Source organism: Accipiter gentilis, chromosome W (genome assembly GCF_929443795.1).
Source record: "Accipiter gentilis chromosome W, bAccGen1.1, whole genome shotgun sequence".
Lineage (NCBI taxonomy): Eukaryota > Metazoa > Chordata > Aves > Accipitriformes > Accipitridae > Astur > Astur gentilis.
The window spans coordinates 32,266,066-32,286,419 of NC_064918.1; the positions used below are offsets into that span (position 1 = coordinate 32,266,066).

At 43.8% G+C, this 20,354-nt stretch overlaps 4 protein-coding genes across 21 annotated transcripts in view; 3 read left to right on the forward strand and 1 right to left on the reverse strand.

The window, feature by feature from the left end:
- The window catches only part of LOC126035483 (uncharacterized), a 187,573-nt gene extending 169,139 nt beyond the window's left edge, over positions 1 to 18,434 (forward strand). The window contains exon 2 of one of the 2 annotated variants that reach the window (XM_049794125.1): positions 16,943 to 18,410. In XM_049794125.1, the coding sequence (XP_049650082.1) occupies positions 17,077 to 18,036 (960 nt within the window). In that variant the 5' untranslated portion in view covers positions 16,943 to 17,076 and the 3' untranslated portion in view covers positions 18,037 to 18,410. Of the gene's footprint in view, positions 1 to 16,942 lie in introns of both variants that reach the window. The other variant, XM_049794126.1, reaches the window with a different exon arrangement.
- Positions 1 to 20,354, forward strand: part of LOC126035473 (uncharacterized) — a 309,976-nt gene that overhangs the window by 213,376 nt on the left and 76,246 nt on the right. Inside the window, exon 2 of one of the 2 annotated variants that reach the window (XR_007504945.1) lies at positions 18,920 to 19,161. The exons of the other annotated variant lie outside the window; for it this stretch is intronic. The gene's annotated coding sequence lies outside the window, so the exon portion shown is untranslated. Of the gene's footprint in view, positions 1 to 18,919; positions 19,162 to 20,354 lie in introns of those variants that run through there. 2 annotated transcript variants of the gene reach the window in all.
- Positions 1 to 20,354, reverse strand: part of LOC126035447 (protein Hook homolog 3-like) — a 144,873-nt gene that overhangs the window by 108,402 nt on the left and 16,117 nt on the right. For 7 of the 16 annotated variants that reach the window (XM_049794026.1, XM_049794032.1, XM_049794031.1 and 4 more), the window contains one exon: positions 3,045 to 3,117. The exons of 8 other annotated variants lie outside the window; for them this stretch is intronic. In XM_049794026.1, coding sequence (XP_049649983.1) covers positions 3,045 to 3,117 — 73 coding nt within the window. Of the gene's footprint in view, positions 1 to 3,044; positions 3,118 to 20,354 lie in introns of those variants that run through there. One more of the 16 variants, XM_049794041.1, reaches the window with a different exon arrangement.
- LOC126035460 (uncharacterized) overlaps positions 1 to 20,354 on the forward strand; it is a 255,710-nt gene that overhangs the window by 32,106 nt on the left and 203,250 nt on the right. The gene's annotated exons all lie outside the window — the stretch shown is intronic.

Consider the following 20,354-nt stretch of genomic DNA (forward strand, 5'->3'; position numbering starts at 1 on the left):
GTCAGGCATGATTTCTCCTTCATAAATCCATGCTGACTAATCCCAATCACCTTCTTGTCCTTCATGTGCCTGTAATTGGTTTCCAGGATTAGCTGCTCCATCACCTTCCCAGGGACCAGTATGAGGCTGACCAGCCTGTAGTCCCCTGGGTCCTTTTTCTTGCCCTTCTTGAAGACAGGGGTGATATTTGCTCTCTTTCAGTCCTAAGGAACCTCTCCCAGTCACCACAATCTTTCAAGTACAATTTAGAGTGTCCTCACAATGATATCAACCAGCTCCCTCAGCACTCATGAATACAACCTGTATCCCATGGTATTCTTCCAAGTAAATACCTGAAGAAGCCAAAGTCTGCTGTCCTGAAGTCCAGGTTTATGGTCCTGCTTTTTACTCTGCTCCCTCCCCTTAGGATCCTCTTAGGAGTTCACTCCAACATCTCATGGTCACTGCAGTCAAGGCTATCTCCAACTTTTACAACCCCAACCAGTTCTACATTGCTTGTAAGCATGAAGTCCAGCAGAGCACTTTTCCTTGTTGGCTCCTCAGTCACTTGTGTCAGGAAGTTGTCATTAATGCACTCTAGAAATCTCCTAGATTGATTGTGCCCTGCTGAGTTGCCCTTCCTTCCAGCAGATAGGTTGGTTAAAGTCCCCCATGAGGACCAGGGCTTGTGAACATGAGGCTTCTTCCAGTTGTCTGAAGAAGGCCTCATCTATTTCTTCTTCCTGATTAGGCAGTCTGTAGCAGACACCCATCACCTGCCTTCTAATCCTGATCCATAAAACTCCCAACTGGCTCCTGACTGGTCCCAAGTCATCTGTCTCCACAATTCCAATGGCCTACATTAGGATTTCTGCTGTGAACTGCATTCTGCAGGAATCTTTGTCTCTCCACTTAAAATACAGGGGGCCAAGAAAGACACCAACCTATTAGCTTTGGGGCCCACCCCACCCTGATCACACACACAACTGTCTTCCATGAAAAGAAGTCCTAAGAACATGCCTGTATCTTTGCTTGGCATGGGCAGGTACGGGCACTTGAGTTTAATTGGGAACCAAAGATATATTTTTAAAGGAGGTAGCTCTGAACACATTTCCAGATTATACTTATGTTGGGACATAGAGTACCTCAGAAGCTAAAGACACAGAAACAGAAATAACTATGTTAGTTACTACTTGATGTTAGGTGAATACCAGGCCATATTCAACAGCCCAAGAGACACAAGGCTGCCCCAGCTCCATGCCCCCAGGTCCAATCAGTAGCGAGGCTGAAGATGTATTCCCAGTAGGTACACACACACAAAGCACACATATATACCACATATATATGTATATACACAGATAGACACACTCAGCACTCACACAAATACAAAGAGCACCAGTGGCCTCATGCTGTTCCCCATTCTGGCTGAGCAGGATGGAGGTCCATTAGTGGGAATATATGTACATATGTATAATGTGGATCCCTCCAGCAGCAGGGCTCATTCAGTCTGCCCAGTAGCTGCCCCTGGATCCCAGTCTGCCCAGTTGCTAGCACCTGGACATATGAGCCCCTGAAGCTGCAGCCCCACTCAAGTTACTGGCGGAGATCATCTGGTGCCAAGATTACTGGTCAAAGGGAAGGTATCAGAGAAGTGGGACAACAACCCCTGCACATTCTATCTTGTCACCCATTTTCCATTCTAGGCTGGATTGCTGGATCCTTCATTTGGTTTGTAATAATGACAGCTCATACAAGTTGACTATTGCACCATATGGTGTTGGATACAGAGAGTGACTGTCTAACAACAAGAATATACCTCAACAAGCTATCAGTTACTTGAAATAAATTGCTCTATGAGCAGCAGAACCAACAAAGCTGGTTTGGGGAGGAATGTCCCTTGTCCCCCAGCCCACCCATACTGCCTCATCAGTTCCCCTCACTTCTGCTGGCAACCCCATTAGTCAAGAGACAGTACATGCTATACATAAGTCCAGAGTTACATGTGACTGGCCAGGCAGTGCACACAATACTGACAGGTCTGTTGGCCAAACCAAAACATGTACAACAGCAGTCCTCCCTACCTTTTTGTCATAAGGCACTTATTTGTGCATCTTCTCTATTAAGCCACTGATGTTCATAAGTCTGTAAGAACTAAAACATCTCAGAACTCTAAGTCCTTTGCCAAACATGGCTGAAACAGGTTCAGAAAGGCTTTTGCACACCAGAACAAGGTGAATTTATGGGACACATGAACTGACAGACAAACCATGCCAGTATTGTTTCCCCAGGAAACTAGGTTGGAAATGTCATATTAGGAAGTCACATATATCCTGATTTTTCTCATCAAATGTGGTCAGTGTACATTTGAATTTACTTTTTACCTAAAGCTACACTGACATATAAATGGCTAACTATGCTCTTTCAGGTTTTAAGCCCAAATGCTCCTGAATTACAGCAGTGAAACTTCTACTGCCTTGAAGGTTTGCATAAGAAAGAATAAAGAAAAAGTACTAGCATACCAGGTGGCAGAAATGATCTAGCAAATACAGTGTTGTTAACATACATGCTGATTAAACACAAAAAAGAAGAGCACCACTTTCTCCTCTACAGCTCAATAATTTTGCAGAGCTGTCAAAGTAAAAAGAATCATCATTTTGCTTTTTTATGCAAATAAATTACTTATTACTTTGCTATTTTTATGCAGTAATTTCTCAGAGCATAAACTTTTTTTGAAAGTGTAATTATTTTCACACTGCAATAAAAAGAGTAAATCCCTTTATTCACACTTCTCAGTTGCTCAAATGTTAATTTAAACAAACAATTTATTTTAAGATTTATTTTTCATCTTAAGTTATTGAAACTTATTTACAAACTCAACTTTTGTTTGTTTTTTCTTCATTGAAGTACAGGATAATAATAATGTAACAACTAAAATCATCTTACATTCAATATACTCTATTATAAAGCAAAGTGGTAATTTAAAAATACATTACTATTTAAGCACAAACAATATTGTACTAAGAACTGATAAACAGATTTGCAGGCAAGCAAAACAAACCAAATACCTTTAGCCTCCAATTATCTCCTACTTCTGTTTTGATTCTGTTTAACCAGTTTTCATCAAAGTAAGATGGATCTCTGAAAATACATAAAAAGTTAGAACATTTGTTAAGAACACAAATTTCAAGTACTGATACCTTAGTGACTCAACATCTATTTTAGGCAGATTTAAGTGACTACCTATATAGATATGGTAAGTATACAAAAGTTCAGAATCCTGCTATTATTAATTTATCTAAGTATTTACACCCTGCTCATATCCCAGCTTTACCTGCATGCTATGGGTAGTTAATACTTTTGAGGAAACTGCAACACTTGGAAAGCATCCTGCAAATTTCTTCCATGTCTCCAAGTTGAAAGTGTTCCTTTCTTAATGTTACAGATTGTCGGCTAATGCTGGGGCTTAAACTCTCAGGAGAAGCTACCATGTTTGCAACACTTGAAAACATTAGTAAAATTAAAGGGGTTTTTTTCCCCACATCAAGAATTACAATCATAGAATCATAGAATCATTTAGGTTGGAAAAGACCTTCAAGATCATCGAGTCCAACCATCAACCATGCCCACTAAACCATGTCCTGAAGTGCCACATCTACGCATTTTTTGAATACCTCCAGGGATGGTGACTCCACCACTTCCCTGAGCAGCCCGTTCCAATGCCTGACAACCCTTTCAGTAAAGAAATTGTTCCTAATATCCAATCTAAACCTCCCTTGCCGCAACTTGAGGCCATTTCCTCTCATCCTATCGCCAGCCACCTGACAGAAGAGACCAGTACCCACCTCACTACAATCCCCTTTCAGGTAGTTGTAGAGAGCGATAAGGTCTCCCCTCAGCCTCCTTTTCTCCACACAAAACAACACCAGTTCCCTCAGCCACTCCTCATAAGACTTGTGCTCCAGGCCCCTCGCCAACTTGGTTGCCCTTCTCTGGACACGCTCCAACACCTCAATGTCTTTCCTGTAGTGAGGGGCCCACTGCTAGATGCTGGCTGCAACACTCAAACAGGAAAGCGTGAGAATGAACAAATATTCTGCCTTCATACACTCAAAAATGTTAAAAGCAGCACTGGAATTAAGTATTTGCTACTGAGAACATACTTATCTGTTATACTTTCTATCAAACGTCACAGTTTTTCCAAATATTTCTTCATGGCAATTCTTCACAAAAAGATTTGCCATTACCTTTCTTTAAAGGATTTTCCATCTTCTGCACTCTGATGAAGCAATCAAGATAGACACAGAAAAAGAGAATACCTATTGCTTGTATAGCATATTGCTGTTGCTATAAACCTCCTTCCTCTCTTGCACATCTTCCGTGAGCTACTTATTCATGACAACTAACATTCCCTTCCTCTTGCCCCCCAATTCAGAGAAAATATTATCTAAAAGGGTAACATTTCCTAATGCTCACTGAAGTCATATTTTCCATTCTACAACACAGATTTAGGACAGTGTTATGATCAGAACTGAAGAGAGATAAGGCATTAAAAATAAGTGGTATTAAAGCAATATGCCAACATAAGGAAAGACTCATATTTCAGATGAAAAATAGTCACTACAGTCCGAAAAAGAATGGCATTTTTTGAAAGGGCTCTTGAGAGTCAATGTAGTAGTCAATCTCCAGACTTTGGTTTCACAAAAAGTAATCCTAATTTCTGGACTTAAACTATCACATGTTGCTGCCGAACACTATTAAATTTACTGCTCTATACTCCAGAGAGACACCAAGTGAACATAATTATCTGTGCCTCACTGGCAAAGAAGACCAAGAGGACTTTCTTAGCTGTCTCGTCTTATCATCCTTAAAGGCCATGGTAGGTCACAAACATTTTCAGCTGCTTCAAGGCTGCAATGCCATGATTATGTCAGTTCCTGGCCTTATATTTTCATTGTAAAAAAACCTAGTCTGAAAAACAAGATGAAAAACAACATGGAAATGCCCACAAGGAGACATGTACTTGGAGGAACTGGATGGTTAACACTGCATATGCAATATTCAACAAGGAAGGCATCAGTTGAGGAAAAAATGTAAAATTTAGGGTTCAGCACCACTTCAGTTCACCCTTGGAGTCCTATATTTCAACAGTGACTAAAAAGCTTTTCTTAGCTACAGCAGCAATGACTGATGCAGAGATCAACAGTCTACCTTCACTTTCTTCTTGACAGAAGTCATGGATTACCTACACTTTTATTTAGCTCATTGGACATTCATTTTTGGAAGGCTCTTTGAAATGCAATTAAGTTAAATGTGAGTGTCCCATCTGGTCTTCATGAAGGACAGAAGGACTAAAAGCTGATAAACAATCTATTCAAAGTAATTCACACAGAACAATAGTCAGAAAAGTGCCAACAACAATTCTCTTTACAGCACCTCAATGCCAGATTAAATAATAGCTAGAAACATCTAGAGAAAGTATGATGCCAGCAAATCTCTGAAAGAGAGCTGTAAGAGGGTAATCACTAAGCAAGTCTAAAACAATCATACTTTCTTCCGCTGTTGGGAAGTCACCTCAGTATTGTTCCTAATGCAACTGTAAAAATTTATGTTCTCTTCTCAAAAGTTCTAAAGTTCAGATCATGAGAATTAACATCTGTCGTGGTTTAACCCCAGGCAGCAACTAAGCACCATGCAGCCGCTCACTCACTTCCCCCCACCCAGTGGGATGGGGGAGAGAATTGGGGGGGGGGGGGAAAGTAAAACTCCTGGGTTGAGATAAGAACAGTTTAATAGAACAGAAAGGAAGAAACTAATAATGATAATAATAACAATAATAAAATGACAATAATAATAATAAAAAGATTGGAATACACAAAACAAGTGATGCACAATGCAGTTGCTCACCACCCACTAACTGATGCCCAGTTAGTCCCCGAGCGGCGATCCCCCCACCCCCACTCCCCCCAGTTTATATACTAGGCATGATGTCACATGGTATGGAATACCCCTTTGGCCACTTTGGGCCAGCTGTCATGGCTGTGTCCCCTCCCAACTTCCTGTGCCCCTCCAGCCTTCTTGTTGGCTGGGCATGAGAAGCAGAAAAATCCTTGACTTAGTCTAAACACTACTTAGCAACAACTGAAAACATCAGTGTGTTATCAACATTCTTCTCATACTAAATCCAAAACATAACACTATACCAGCTACTAGAAAGAAAATTAATTGTATCCCAGCTGAAACCAGGACAAAAATGCTTTTTCTTTATAATCAAACCAAGGGACCAAATCAACAATCAAAAACTTAGCATAGAAGCATTAAAAAATGGTGTATTGGGCATAATTGGTAGGGTTTGGGTAGCAGGGGACTGCAGGGGTGCTCTGTGTGGGAAGAAGCCATGAACTGCCCTGTGCCAATCACAGCTAGTTCCAGCCAGCTCTGAAACGGATGTGAACAACCTACCTTGTGCCAAAACTTCAACCAGTCAGAGGAGCACATGGCACCTCTGCTCAAACATATTTAAGAAAGAGCAGCAGCTACTAGAGGCAGGAGATGGCATGTGAGGATGCACTAAAGGAGACACAAAAGGGAAGATGTAGATTTGAGGAGGCACAAAAAGGAGACATGAGAGGAGAAACAGTAAGACACACATAAGGGGACACATGAGGGGAAATGTGAAGAGATGCATTTGGAGAAGTGAAACAGAGGAGACACATGGAAGATGACATTGTTGAGGACATGGCTAGAGATGCACTCTTGGAAGGAGGTGCTCCATGCTGAAGGAGGTACCTCTGAGAGGATTGCAGCCCATGAATAAGTCACACCGGAGCAGGGACACCCCAAAAGGGACTGTGGCCTGTAGCCTGTAGAATACTCACTCTGGAGCAAAGGAAATGAGTAAGTAAGAAGAAATGAGCAGCAAAACCAAACAAGTATGCACTGACCCCAACTTCCTGTGCTGCCTGTTGCCTCGCCAAAGGGATTGGGAGGGACTGAGTGTAATGTGTGGCAAAAAAAAGGGAAGTTACCCAACCAATCCCCCCAAACCCCCGAAATATATCCCTCCACTGGGGATATAAGAGTCCTGCTTTTATATTCTGCACATAATAACACACACAAGCAATGCTACACTGTTTAACACTTAGTCATTAATTGACTAAGAATATGTAAATCTTATGTAAATAAGATTTTTTTAGTAGATAAGTAGATGACACAAATGAAAATATATACCATCTTGTTTATCTACCAAGTCCAGTGGAGTTGATAAAGAAAGTAAGTAACCAAAGATATTGAGATACTAAACAGTCTCCAGAGATGAAAGAAAGAAGAAAAGTTAGTACTCTGCTGTATAAAACAGAATTATTCTATTCCACTGATACCAACAGATGGGTAAGAAATACTGACACAAATGAATAACATTACAGTAAAGAAAAAAAAAAACACACCATGAAGAAAAAGATAATTTATCCAGGTAATAATCTATAGCAATTCTATCTGCTAGAAACATCACAAGCGGCACATTTTTAGCCAGACAGCCCATTCATATCCAATCCATAAGCATTTTGCTTTGTGTCCAATCTTAACTCTTTCCTTTTAAAGTACTGCATTCCCTAGAACAATCAACAGTTTTGATGGTATACAGGCATGTTAATTTTACTGCATTTCTTCCCCGTTTTAATCAGAGGGAATGGTAGCCTTCACATTCGAAGGTTCAAGTGAAGTCTACATCATTGTCACCAGAGATGAGGAAAAGGCTGAGGTACTTAATGCCTTCTTTGCCTCAGTCTTTAATAATGAGACCAGTTATCCTCAGGGTACTCAGCCCCCTGAGCTGGAAGACAGGGGCAGAGAGCAGAATATACACCCCATAATCCAGGAGGAAATAGTTAGTGACCTGCTACACCACCTGGACACTCACAAGTCTATGGGACCAGATGGGATCCATCTGAGAGTACTGAGGGAGCTGGCAGAGGAGCTTGCCAAGCCACTCTCCATCATTTATCAGCAGTCCTGGTCAACAGGGGAGGTCCCAGATGACTGGAGGCTTGCCAATGTGATGCCCATTTACAAGAAGGGTCAGAAGGAGGATCCAGGGAACTACAGGGCTGTCAGCCTGACCTCAATACCGGGGAACATTATGGAGCGGTTCATCTTGAGTGCGCTCACCTGGCATATGCAGGACAACCAGGGGATCAGGCCAAGCCAGCGTGGGTTCATGAAAGGCAGGTCCTGCTTGACCAACCTGATCTCCTTCTATGACCAGGTGACCCGCCTAGTGGATGAGGGGAAGGCTGTGGATGTTGTCTACCTGGACTTTATTAAGGCCTTTGACTTTGTCTCTCACAGCATACTCCTTGAGAAGCTGGTGGCTCATGGTTTAGACAAGCATACACTTCGCTGGGTGAAAAACTGGCTGGACAGACGAGCCCAGAGGGTTGTGGTGAATGGAGTTAAATCCAGTTGGTGGCCGGTCACAAGTGGTGTTCCCCAGGGCTCAGTACTGGGGCCAGTTCTCTTTAATATCTTTATTAATGATCTGGATGAGGGGATCGAGTGCACCCTCAGTAAGTTTGCAGACAACACCAAGTTGGGAGGGAGGGTTGATCTGTTCGAGGGTAGAAAGGGTCTACAGAGGGATCTGGACAGGCTGGATTGATGGGCTGAGGCCAATTGTATGAGGTTCTACAAGGCCAAGTGCTGGGTCCTGCACTTCGGTCACAACCACCCCATGTAGTGCTACAGGCTTTGGGAAGAGTGGCTGGAAAGCTGCCTGGCAGAAAAAGACCTGAGGGTGCTGTTGACAGCCAGCTGAATATGAGCCAGCAGTGTGCCCAGGTGGCCAAGAAGGCCAATGGCATCCTAGCCTGTATCAGAAATAGTGCGGCCAGCAGGAGCAGGGAAGTGATTGTTCCCCTGTACTCGGCACTGGTGAGGCCGCACCTCGAGTACTGTGTTCAGTTTTGGGCCCCTCACTACAGGAAAGACATTGAGGTGCTGGAGTGTGTCCAGGGAAGGGCAACGAAGCTGGCGAGGGGCCTGGAGCACAAGTCTTATGAGGAGCGGCTGAGGGAATTGGGGCTGTTTAGTCTGGAGAAAAGGAGGCTGAGGGGAGACCTTGTTGCTCTCTACAACTACCTGAAGGGGGGTTGTAGTGAGGTGGGTACTGGTCTCTTCTGTCAAGTAACTAGTGATAGGATGAGAGGAAATGGCCTCAAGTTGCACCAGGGGAGGTTTAGATTGGATATTAGGAACAATTTCTTTACTGAAAGGGTTGTCAGGCATTGGAACAGGCTGCTCAGGGAAGTGGTGGTGTCACCATCCCTGGAGGTATTCAAAAAGCATGTAGACATGGCACTTCAGGACATGGTTTAGTGGGCATGGTTGATGGTTGGACTCGATGATCTTAAAGGCCTTTTCCAACCTAAATGATTCTATGATTAGGAATAAAAGAAACTTTCAGCTCCAAAATGAAGGTTGATATTTTCAGATAAAATAAACTTAGCACTGGAGAATCCAATTAATTAGTACTTTAACCTGAATTTCAAAGATGATGATTTTAAGATAAAAAGAAAAAAGTGTCCTTCAGGATTTTTATTTAGTGACACCAGTATCTGTAGGTAAAAATCCTCTTGCTTGCTTGCATCATGTTTATACCACATTTTATCATGTTCTACATTGGTGAAAAGCTTCTGAAGGTGTCAATATCTCCCTCTAAATACCCTTTTCCACAGTCTCTTTCTGTAGCTTTATTACAGAGAAGTTCTGCTACATGGTTTCATACAGATGGCCCTCATACACTTGGAATAACATCTTATCCTAGAAAAAAAAAAAAAGCAAAACCAACATAGTTTCAAGATCAAAAGAGCTCCTGATCCTTCCTAGCAAGTTAACACAAGGGATGGCTGTTCTATCATGTGATGATCAAGTGATTTTCTTCCACTTCTTCTTTCATTGCCAACAAATCTTATGGCTCTTTCTCTGAACTAATAATCCCTCTGAAACTGCCCCTCACCATAAACTACTGTCCTAGTTTTGTCTTTGTTTCTACAATAACCTGCCTTGTTAAGCACCTAGTAGACCTTTTCCATGATGGTGGAAGTAAAGAAATGTAAAGAATAGGAAGTTTAGACTTCTCAACTGACAATTTTCTTGTAATACTGGCTGTGTTCTGCAGAAATATGCCCAGATCACTGGATCAGTGCAAGAAATTAACAAGCACAACATCCTCAAAACTCTATCCAATGCTTTGCCTGATTCATGTTTGTTAATAACTAAACTCATCCCTTTTTTGGAATTCTCACTGGAGAGATTAATCTGCTTTTCTGACTTTTATAAAAATGGATTTATTATTGTAGTAGGCTGACCCCAGCCAGCCAAGCACCCACACAGCCACTTGCTCACTCCCCCCTCTCCCAGCAGGACAGGGGAGAGTAAAGGAAGAACAAAAATGAGAAAACTCATAGGTCAAGATAATGACAGTATAATAGGAGAAGTAAAGAGGGGATAAGAAAAAAAAGAAAAGAAATAACAATGTAAAAGGAGTCTACCTGCCACCTCCTGACACCCTGCCCCTTGACCAATATTGGCAGCATAGACAGGCTGCTGACTCCCTGACCCTGACACCCTGCCCTTTTATGAACATCGTCAGTGTAAGGCAGGATGCCACCCACATTCCATGTAAGGTATGATTCTCTCAAATCACACTGCCACTGGTGAAGCCAAGGGGTGGTGCGACTCTTACCCATATTCAAAAGGCATTTGCACGATTGGCTGTTGCTGCCAGATGACCCAGACAGCAAGTGTCCCTGGCAGTCCACCGGAGCCATGGCATCGCTTATGATCCTGTTTGCTATCAGTGATTGGGTGACTCGCCATATAGGTGCGTCATTGCTCCTCTTTCTTACTGCCTCAATAAAACTTTGTTTTATAACATGTTGTCAGACTCCATTACTGTTCGGACCACACCTCCCACAAACAGACCAATGCCCAGGCAGTCTCTGAGCAACAGCTACTTTGGAAAGACCAAACCCCCATTTTTTATTGCTGAGCATGACATTATATGGCATAGAATATCTCTTTGGTCAATTCAGGTCAGCTGTCCCAGCTGTGTCACCTCCCCACCTCTTGCCCACCCCCAGCCTACTCGCTGGGCTGGGGCAGAGTGGGAAAAAGGGAAAGCCTTAACACTGCAAACACTGTTCAGCAATATCCAAAACATTGGTGTGTTATCAACACTATTTTAGTCATAAATCCAAAGCACAGCACCATATGGGCTGCTGTGAAGAAAGTTACCTTCATCCCAGCCCAGACCCAGTACAGTTATGAAATTCCTGATGCACTGAAAAGTCATCAGAAATCTCTTCCCCTCCCCAATGCAATTAATGTTATCAGCCTCAATGAACACACATTGGTGGAGGACCTTAAATTGGAGGCAGCTGTACTGAGTGACAAAAACACACAGACACACAACCCCCCCGAAACATCAGGAAACATCATTTACAGAAGTAGCAGTTTGCCTTTCTCAATGGAATAAGAGAATCAATTTTTAAGTTGATTTTGACTCCAGTATCCATTCTAAATTTGTCTTTAAGATGCACTTGCTGAAGGGTTGGAAGAGTGAGGTGAAAAAACTCTCAGTTCTTCATTGAAGATGACACCTGTAAGTCACAAACTACATGCCTATGATCCAGGCTCCACTCCCTTATTTATAGTAATCTTTTGCTTTTAGGCCCAATTTATTCTTCACTATTAAACGTTAATGCATGACTTCTGAATAACTTCTAGCACCCACCTGCCTTGCTGTTATGCATTTCTACTTATGTGTCAACTTTCTTCTACTTAGTGCTCCTTCTTGGGACAGGGAGGGAACCAGTGCTGCTGATACAGAAGATGATGACTAACTCCTCTGTTCTATTCTAACTCCTTTTATTTGCCTGAACGCTCTTGCCTTACTTAAATAAGTATCCTTTCTGTAGTACTTGTTTGAATTGAAGTAGCAAAATGAAGAACTTAACTAATTTCAAATTTGTTTTTCAAATTATTAATAGTAATGAATACTTTCTCTTTGTATTCTCTTGTTATGGGTTTGTGTGGTGTGGGTTTTTTGGTAGCGGGGGAGGGAGCTGCAGGGGTGGCTCCTGTGAGAAGCTGCTAGAAGCTCCCCTGGCTCCAAGTCGGACCCGCCTCTAGCCCAGGCCGACCCAATCAGTGACAGTGGTAGCATCTCTGGGATAACATATTTAAGAAGGGGAACTGGCAGGGAGTAGGGGGATTGGAATGTGAGAAGAACACCTATGCAGATACCGAGGTCAGTGAAGAAGGAGGGGGAGGAGGGGTGCCTGAGGAGATTGATGCCCCTGCTGATAGCATATGTCCATACATGCTGTATGGTATGTCTAAGTATTTTGATGGTTTTAATATTTTGTACCAGCTGTGGAAACTGGTTTGTTGCTAGGTGACTGTAAAAGTTAGATTTGGTAAATAATTATTAGAAATCTTATACTAACACTGTGATTGAAACAATAGACAAAAGTGTAGCCAAGTAATTAACTAGTAGAGGTAGTTACTCATAAATTTTGCAGTTCTTTGCTCTTATGACTGGATGTTCCTGTACATTAGATGAGAACAATGTTGAAAGTGACCATATGTGACTGAAACCATATGAAGCTCCAAGATCAAAGAACAAGGATGACAAACAAAGACTTGAAGGTCAGCCAACAGAATTTCAAATGGGTCGGTGGTCGCAAAAGCAGCTCTTTGAGTCAAATGAAAAACCATTGCGCATGATCGGATGTGAGCAGTACTATGATAATCAGTTACAATAATTTTTATGTATATGTATACTAATCTGATTAATATGTAATTAGTTACTCCATATAACCTGTTTGTGCTGAAGCTGTGGCATGCACGCTAGGTGGAATTATCCCCCGTGCATCCAGCGCTGCAATAAAGAATGCCTGCTTTCTAAAACTCCAAAACGAGTCTTAGAGAGTATTCCTTTACAGGCTGTGAATTTCAGTATCACTGCAGCCTGTGGTGAGATGGCAGGCTGTCTCCCTGCAGCCCATGGAGGTGAACGGTGGAGCAGAGGCCCCCAGAGATGGCCATGACTCCATGGGAAAGCCCGTGCTGGAGCAGTGTGTGACTGAAGATCGGCCCACGGAAAGGACCCACACCAGGGAAGTTTGTGAGGAACTGAAGCCTGTGGAAAGGACTCACGTTGGAGAAGTTCGTGAAGGACTGTCTCCTGTGGGAGGGACCCCACGGTGGAGCAGGGGATGAGTGAGGAGTCCTCCCCCTGAGGAGGAAGGAGAGGCAGAGACAATGTGTGGCGAGCTGACCCCAACCCCCATCCCCTGTTCCCCTGCGCTTCTGGGGGGAGGAGGTAGAGAGAACTGGGAGTGGAGTTGAGCCGGGAAGGAGGGAGGGGTGGGGGGAAGGTGTTCTAAGGTTTGGTTTTACTTCCTAATATCCTTGGTTTGATTTTATTTGATTTGTAGTAAATTAAATTAATTTTGTTTCTTCCTCAAGTTGAGCCTGTCTTTTGCCCATGACCATAAGTGGGGAGTGACCCCTCCCTGTCCTTGTCTCAACCCACGAGCCTTTCATTATATTTTCTCCTCATCCCACCGTGGCCAGGGCAGGGGGAGTGAGCGAGTGGCTGCGTGGTGCTTTGTTACCAGCTGGACTGAAACCACGACATCTCTGCAATGGCTTTGTCTATTGGCTCCCTATCAGTTTTTTAAACCAACTATTTAGACCAAACATAGTGACCACGTCTATGTGCCCACCTTTCACAGTCAGAGACACAGCTGTCTATTGGTTTTGCTACCCTTGATAGCTACATCAATGATCCACTGGAGGTATCCACTACTGCTACAAAAAGAGAAGCAATCATATTTTTCCTTAGAAATCATGCATACCTTATCATTGTTTTAGAATTCTAATATCAACTCATTGCTGCAATTCCTTTGCTCCAAAGCTTTTCTCAATAGAAATACAGTCCAGGTTATTGTTATTAATCAATATCTTCATTACACAACCATGCAAAGTGGTAAATCTGTATTAGAGTTGACATTGGTTAAGATTGCCAAAGAGTTATTTTGTTAGGCTCAATTTATTGCATGAGACAGCAGAAGACTTGCAATTGCTTAGCTGATCTTTACTTAAACTTCTCTGGATACACTGACAAAGTCAAGCTAACAGTCAATATCAATGTGACAATTGCTAAGGGAAAAATAAAATTCAAGTGCTACTACAAAACCACAATATTCACATGGTACATACTTTTCTTTTTAAGAAATCACTTGAAATCACAGTTGAAAACAGTATTTCAGAGTAGATTTCCTTGCTTACTTGGAGGGGGGCACAGCATCCCAAGTCACCAGTAACAGGTTAAAAGTTAAAAATACTATCAGTAAGATTACTGAGGTCTGTTATTCAAGCTTTATTTTGGTATACAATCCAGGCATAGTATTCTTTTTAGATCCCAATTCTGACCAGTCATTGAACTAGTCAGTTTAAAAAAGCTAACAGAAAAACAATGACACTTATCAATTGCTGACATGTCATGAAGTAAATGGGAATTGCACTCTATGAGGAAAACTGTACAAGTTGATGACTGATGAACATCCAAACTCAATAGGCCACAATCACGTTTTTCTCTACCAAGTGCTCCAACAAATAATTTACAGATAATTTTGATAAAAATCTTGGCTTCTTATAGAATTTACTAAACTTGCTTACCATCTGTGTGATAAACTTCTCTTCTACTTTAGCAGGTAAGAGAGGAAGAATTTTACTATCTTGAAGAAAGAAACAGCATCCAATTTCTTATTAGACTTGTAACACTGATAGTCACATTTCAGAAAACTTAAGAATATGCTATTTTAACTGTTGGATTATAACTACGATTTCTATCTTTTGTCGTCTTTTATGTCAACACAAAGTACTTGAAGATTTTTCACTTATTCTAAAGCAGCCACGACTGCTGACATTATTTGCAATTGCAAAGATTCCCTTAAAGCAAAGTATACAGAGGACAGCATTTATTATTTTTATAAATAATTGATGCTTCACTTTCTTCACAGGAGAACTTATGTGAGAAATCTCCAGATGACTGTATTTGTTCTTTCAGTAAAATAACTGTTTCTTCAGAACGTCGATTAAAAAAATCCATCTTTTTTCCACTACTAAGATACTGGACTTATTTGAGTTTCCTACAACAGATACATTTCTCTCTTACCTGAAGCTTCGTCTAATGAAAGGTTAAAAAAACCTCTCTCTGAAAACAGGTAGTTCTAGATATATATTAACTACTTATTAACTACTATGCTTACCTATAGTCCCCCAGAAGCCAAAACACTGTGCACAGTGTCACAGCTAGACAGCTAATACACTTGAACATAAGCATTTCAAAACATTTCATTCTCAAATTCAGACAGTATACAGGAACATCCTAGACTATACTGGCATACTGGTTTTAATCAAAATTTATTATTATCCAGCATAATAGTGATGGATAACCCTTTTGTCCTGGGTTCAGCTGGGATAGAGTTAATTTTTACAGGAACCTGGGAGGTGGGGGCATAGCCGGGGCAGCTGACCTGAACTAGCCAAGGAGCTATTCCATACCATGTGACATCCTGCCCAGTATATAAATGGGGAGCGGGCCGGGGGGTGGTCTCTGTTTTCGGTGGGGGAAGTGGCGGAGCGTCGGGTCCCGGGTGGTGAGCAGTTGCACTGTGCATCACTCTTTTAGTATACTTTTTTTTTTTCATTAGTGCCGTTGTTGTTGTTGTAATCTCTTTGTGTTTGTCCCAGTAAACTGCCTTTATCTCAACCCTCGAGGTTCCAGTTTCTTTTTCTTTTCTCTCCTCCGTCTCCTCCCCATCCCACCGGAGGGGGGCGGAGGAGTGAGCGAGCGGCTGCGTGGTCCTTTGTTACCGGCCGGGCTGAAACCAGACAGTCCTTTTTGGCGCCCAACGTGGGGCAGAAGGGTTGAGATAACGACAGATCTGGCCAGAGCATGTTGAAACAAATTTGCCAAACGCATTTCTTAGATATATAGATGTTAGTCACAATGTTGTTTCATTTGTTTACATGGTGGCGTTTTGTAAGCTCTTATATGCTCTATGTATTGCCTGTAGTTGCGTATCTCATCTCTGGGAGAGTGATTGGGATTATCATTTTGCTGTACTGGGCAATGTCGACTTATGAAATGATTACATCACTGGTCATGAGGTTAAGCTGGTATCTGTATGAGGCAGTGATATAATTTCCATACTTTGGGCGCCTTCTGTCGGATTTTATTGGTAATTACACCCAATCCATGGGGAAATTAGGGGGGGATACCTCCCCCCGTCCGTTCACCTCCCTTTTCTCCTTCCGACTAATTACAACAGCTTTCGAGAATTTTGAATATCCTTGGGATGCGCAAGCCAGTGTGCTGTTAGTGCTATGCCTCCTGATATGTTTCAGGTCTTGTTTAGGGCTACAAAAAGGCTCTTTAAGAGGACCACCCAGAGATCTGCCCCAAAGCTGGATATTCATGGGTGGCACGGCATGTGGGAGGATATGGGCAGGTATCTAGAGAACTTCTCACTTCCAGTTGCTTGGAAGTTCACTCCCGAACAACTACAGAACCCTCATGAAGTGACAGAATATTTGAAAGAAAAATGCTGTGGCTATTCCAAAGACATACAACTCGCCACACTGTGCTGGGCCCTGGCCAGTATCTACCAAACACTGCTTGATATTATGCAGCACCCTCGGGGGGAAAAGGGGGAAAAGATGAAAAACAGGACAACATGCACCGTGGCTACCCAAACCCTGACAACAGACACCGTGGCTGCCCCTACCCTGACAACAAGCACCGTGGCTGTCCCTACCACGACAACAGGTACCATGACTACCCCTACCCCGGTGACAGACACTGCAGCTAAACCAGAGAACCAACCTGTGCCAGTATCAGTCGCCCCTGTACAGAAAAAGAAACACACAAAGAAATCAGTTCGCTTAGCGAGACATGAAGATGAACCAGGGTCATCGCGAGAACAGGAGGAAGAGGCAGAACCTGAAATAATTACCCGATCTCTATCCATGAGTGAGTTGCGGGACATGCGAAAAGATTTTAGCCACCACCCAGGTGAGTACATTGTTACCTGGCTGCTCCGATGCTGGGATAGCGGGGCTAGTAGTGTGGAATTAGAGGGTAAGGAAGCCAAGCAGTTGGGATCTCTGTCTAGGGAAGGGGGCATCGACAAGGCGATTGGGAGAAAAACACAAGTCCTCAGCCTCTGGAGGCGACTTCTGTTAGGTGTAAAGGAAAGATACCCCTTCAGGGATGAAGTTACATGTCACCAAGGCAAGTGGACCACCATGGAGAGAGGTATCCAGTACCTGAGAGAATTAGCCGTGCTGGAGGTGATTTACAATGATCCAGAAAATGCGCAGTCACCCACAGATCCAGATGAAGTCCAATGCACACAACCCATGTGGCGGAAGTTTCTACGAAGTGCACCACCAACCTATGCCAACTCATTGGCAGTAATGTCCTGGAGAGAAGGCTATGGACAAACGGTGGATGAATTGGCTGTCCAACTCCGGCAATACGAAGGGAGTCTCTCTACCTCCCTACGGGCCTGTGTCTCAGCTGTAGAGGAATTGTCCCGGGAGTTCCAGCAATTCAAAGTGGATCTGTCCTCCTCCTCACCTGTACAGGCCCGCATCGCAGTTATTGGGAGTAAGCGTTCCTCTGCCCAAGAGAGAGGAGAGAGAAAGTACACACGACGGGCTAACCTGTGGTTTTACCTGCGTGACCATGGAGAGGACATGAGGAAGTGGGATGGAAAACCCACTTCAGTCTTGGATGCACGGGTACAGGAGTTGCGAGAAAAAGCAACCAGAAAAGAGAATTCTTCTTGGAAAACTGCTGCTCCAGTTTCCCGTGAGCAGTCCCCCAGACGCAGTAGATGGGCTGATCTCATTTCTGATCCCCTTGAAGGGACTTCTGATTTACGTGTGCAGAAAGTGAGTAACGGATATTCTAACCAGGATTAGAGGGGCCCTGCCTCCAGCCAGGTGGAGGAGAGGGACAACCGAGTCTACTGGACAGTGTGGATTCGATGGCCTGGCACATCAGACCCACAGGAATATAAGGCTCTAGTGGACACTGGTGCACAATGTACCCTAATGCCATCTAGTTATAAAGGGGCAGAACCCATCTGTATCTCTGGTGTGACAGGGAGATCCCAAGAGCTAACCGGGAATGAGTGGCATAAACACCCCATTGCGACTGGCCCAGAGGCCCCATGCATCCTTGGTATAGATTATCTCAGGAGGGGGTATTTCAAGGACCCAAAAGGGTACCGTTGGGCCTTTGGTATAGCTGCATTGGAGACGGAGGAGATTGAACCGCTGTCTACCCTGCCGGGTCTCTCCCAAGACCCTTCGGTTGTGGGGTTGCTGAAGGTTGAAGAACAACAGGTGCCAATTGCTACCACGACGGTGCACCGGCGACAATATCGCACCAACCGAGACTCCCTGATCCCCATCCATAAGCTGATTTGCCAACTGGAGAGCCAAGGAGTGATCAGCAAGACTCACTCACCCTTTAATAGTCCCATATGGCCCGTGCAGAAATCCAATGGGGAATGGCGACTAACAGTAGATTATTGTGGGCTGAATGAAGTCACGCCACCGCTGAGCGCTGCTGTGCCAGATATGTTAGAGCTTCAATATGAACTGGAATCAAAGGCAGCTAAGTGGTATGCCACAATTGACATTGCTAATGCATTTTTCTCCATTCCTTTGGCAGCGGAGTGCAGGCCTCAGTTTGCTTTCACTTGGAGGGGCGTCCAGTACACCTGGAATCGACTGCCCCAGGGGTGGAAACACAGCCCCACCATTTGTCATGGACTGATCCAGGCTGCACTAGAAAAAGGTGAAGCTCCAGAGCACCTGCAATATATTGATGACATCATCGTATGGGGCAACACGGCAGAAGAAGTTTTTGAGAAAGGGAAGAAAATAATCCAAATCCTTTAGAAGGCTGGTTTTGCCATAAAAGAAAGTAAGGTCAAGGGACCTGCGCAGGAGATCCAGTTCTTAGGAGTAAAATGGCAAGATGGGCGTCGTCAGATCCCTGTGGACGTCATCAACAAAATAGCAGCTATGTCCTCACCGACTAATAAAAAGGAAACACAGGCTTTCTTAGGTGTTGTGGGTTTTTGGAGAATGCATATTCCAAATTACAGTCAAATTGTAAGCCCTCTCTACCAAGTTACTAGGAAGAAGAACGATTTTAAATGGGGGCCTGAGCAACGACAAGCCTTTGAACAGATTAAGCAGGAGATTGTTCACGCAGTAGCTCTTGGGCCAGTCCGGACAGGACAAGATATTAAAAATATGCTCTACACTGCAGCTGGGGAGAATGGCCCTACCTGGAGCCTCTGGCAGAAAGCACCTGGGGAGACCCGAGGCCGACCTCTGGGGTTCTGGAGTCGGGGATATCGAGGATCCGAGGCTCGCTATACTCCAACTGAAAAAGAGATCTTGGCAGCATATGAAGGAGTTCGAGCCGCCTCAGAAGTGGTTGGTACTGAAACACAGCTCTTCTTAGCACCTCGACTGCCAGTGCTGGGCTGGATGTTCAAAGGGAAAGTTTCCTCTACGCATCACGCGACTGACGCCACGTGGAGTAAGTGGATCGCACTGATCACACAACGGGCTCGCATAGGAAACCCCAGTCACCCAGGAATGTTAGAAGTGATCACGGACTGGCCAGAAGGCAGATTTTGGAATGTCGCCAGAGAAAGAGGTGACACGGGCCGAAGAAGCCCCGCTGTATAATAAACTGCCAGAAAATGAGAGGCAATATGCCCTGTTCACTGATGGGTCCTGTCGCATTGTGGGAAAACATCGAAGGTGGAAGGCTGCTGTATGGAGTCCTACACGACTAGTCGCAGAAACTGCTGAAGGAGAAGGTGAATCGAGTCAGTTTGCAGAGGTGAAAGCCATCCAGCTAGCGTTAGACATTGCTGAAAGAGAAAAGTGGCCAGTGCTCTATCTCTATACTGACTCATGGATGGTGGCAAATGCCCTATGGGGGCGGCTACAGCAATGGAAGAAGGGCAATTGGCAGCGCAGAGGTAAACCCATCTGGGCTGCCGCACTCTGGCAAGATATCGCTGTTCGGATAGAGAAGCTAGTGGTAAAAGTACGTCACGTAGATGCTCATGTACCCAAGAGTCGAGCCACTGAAGAACATCAAAACAACCAGCAGGCAGATCAGGCCGCCAAGATTGAAGTGTCTCAGGTGGACCTGGACTGGCAACGTAGGGGTGAGCTATTTATGGCTCAGTGGGCCCACGATACCT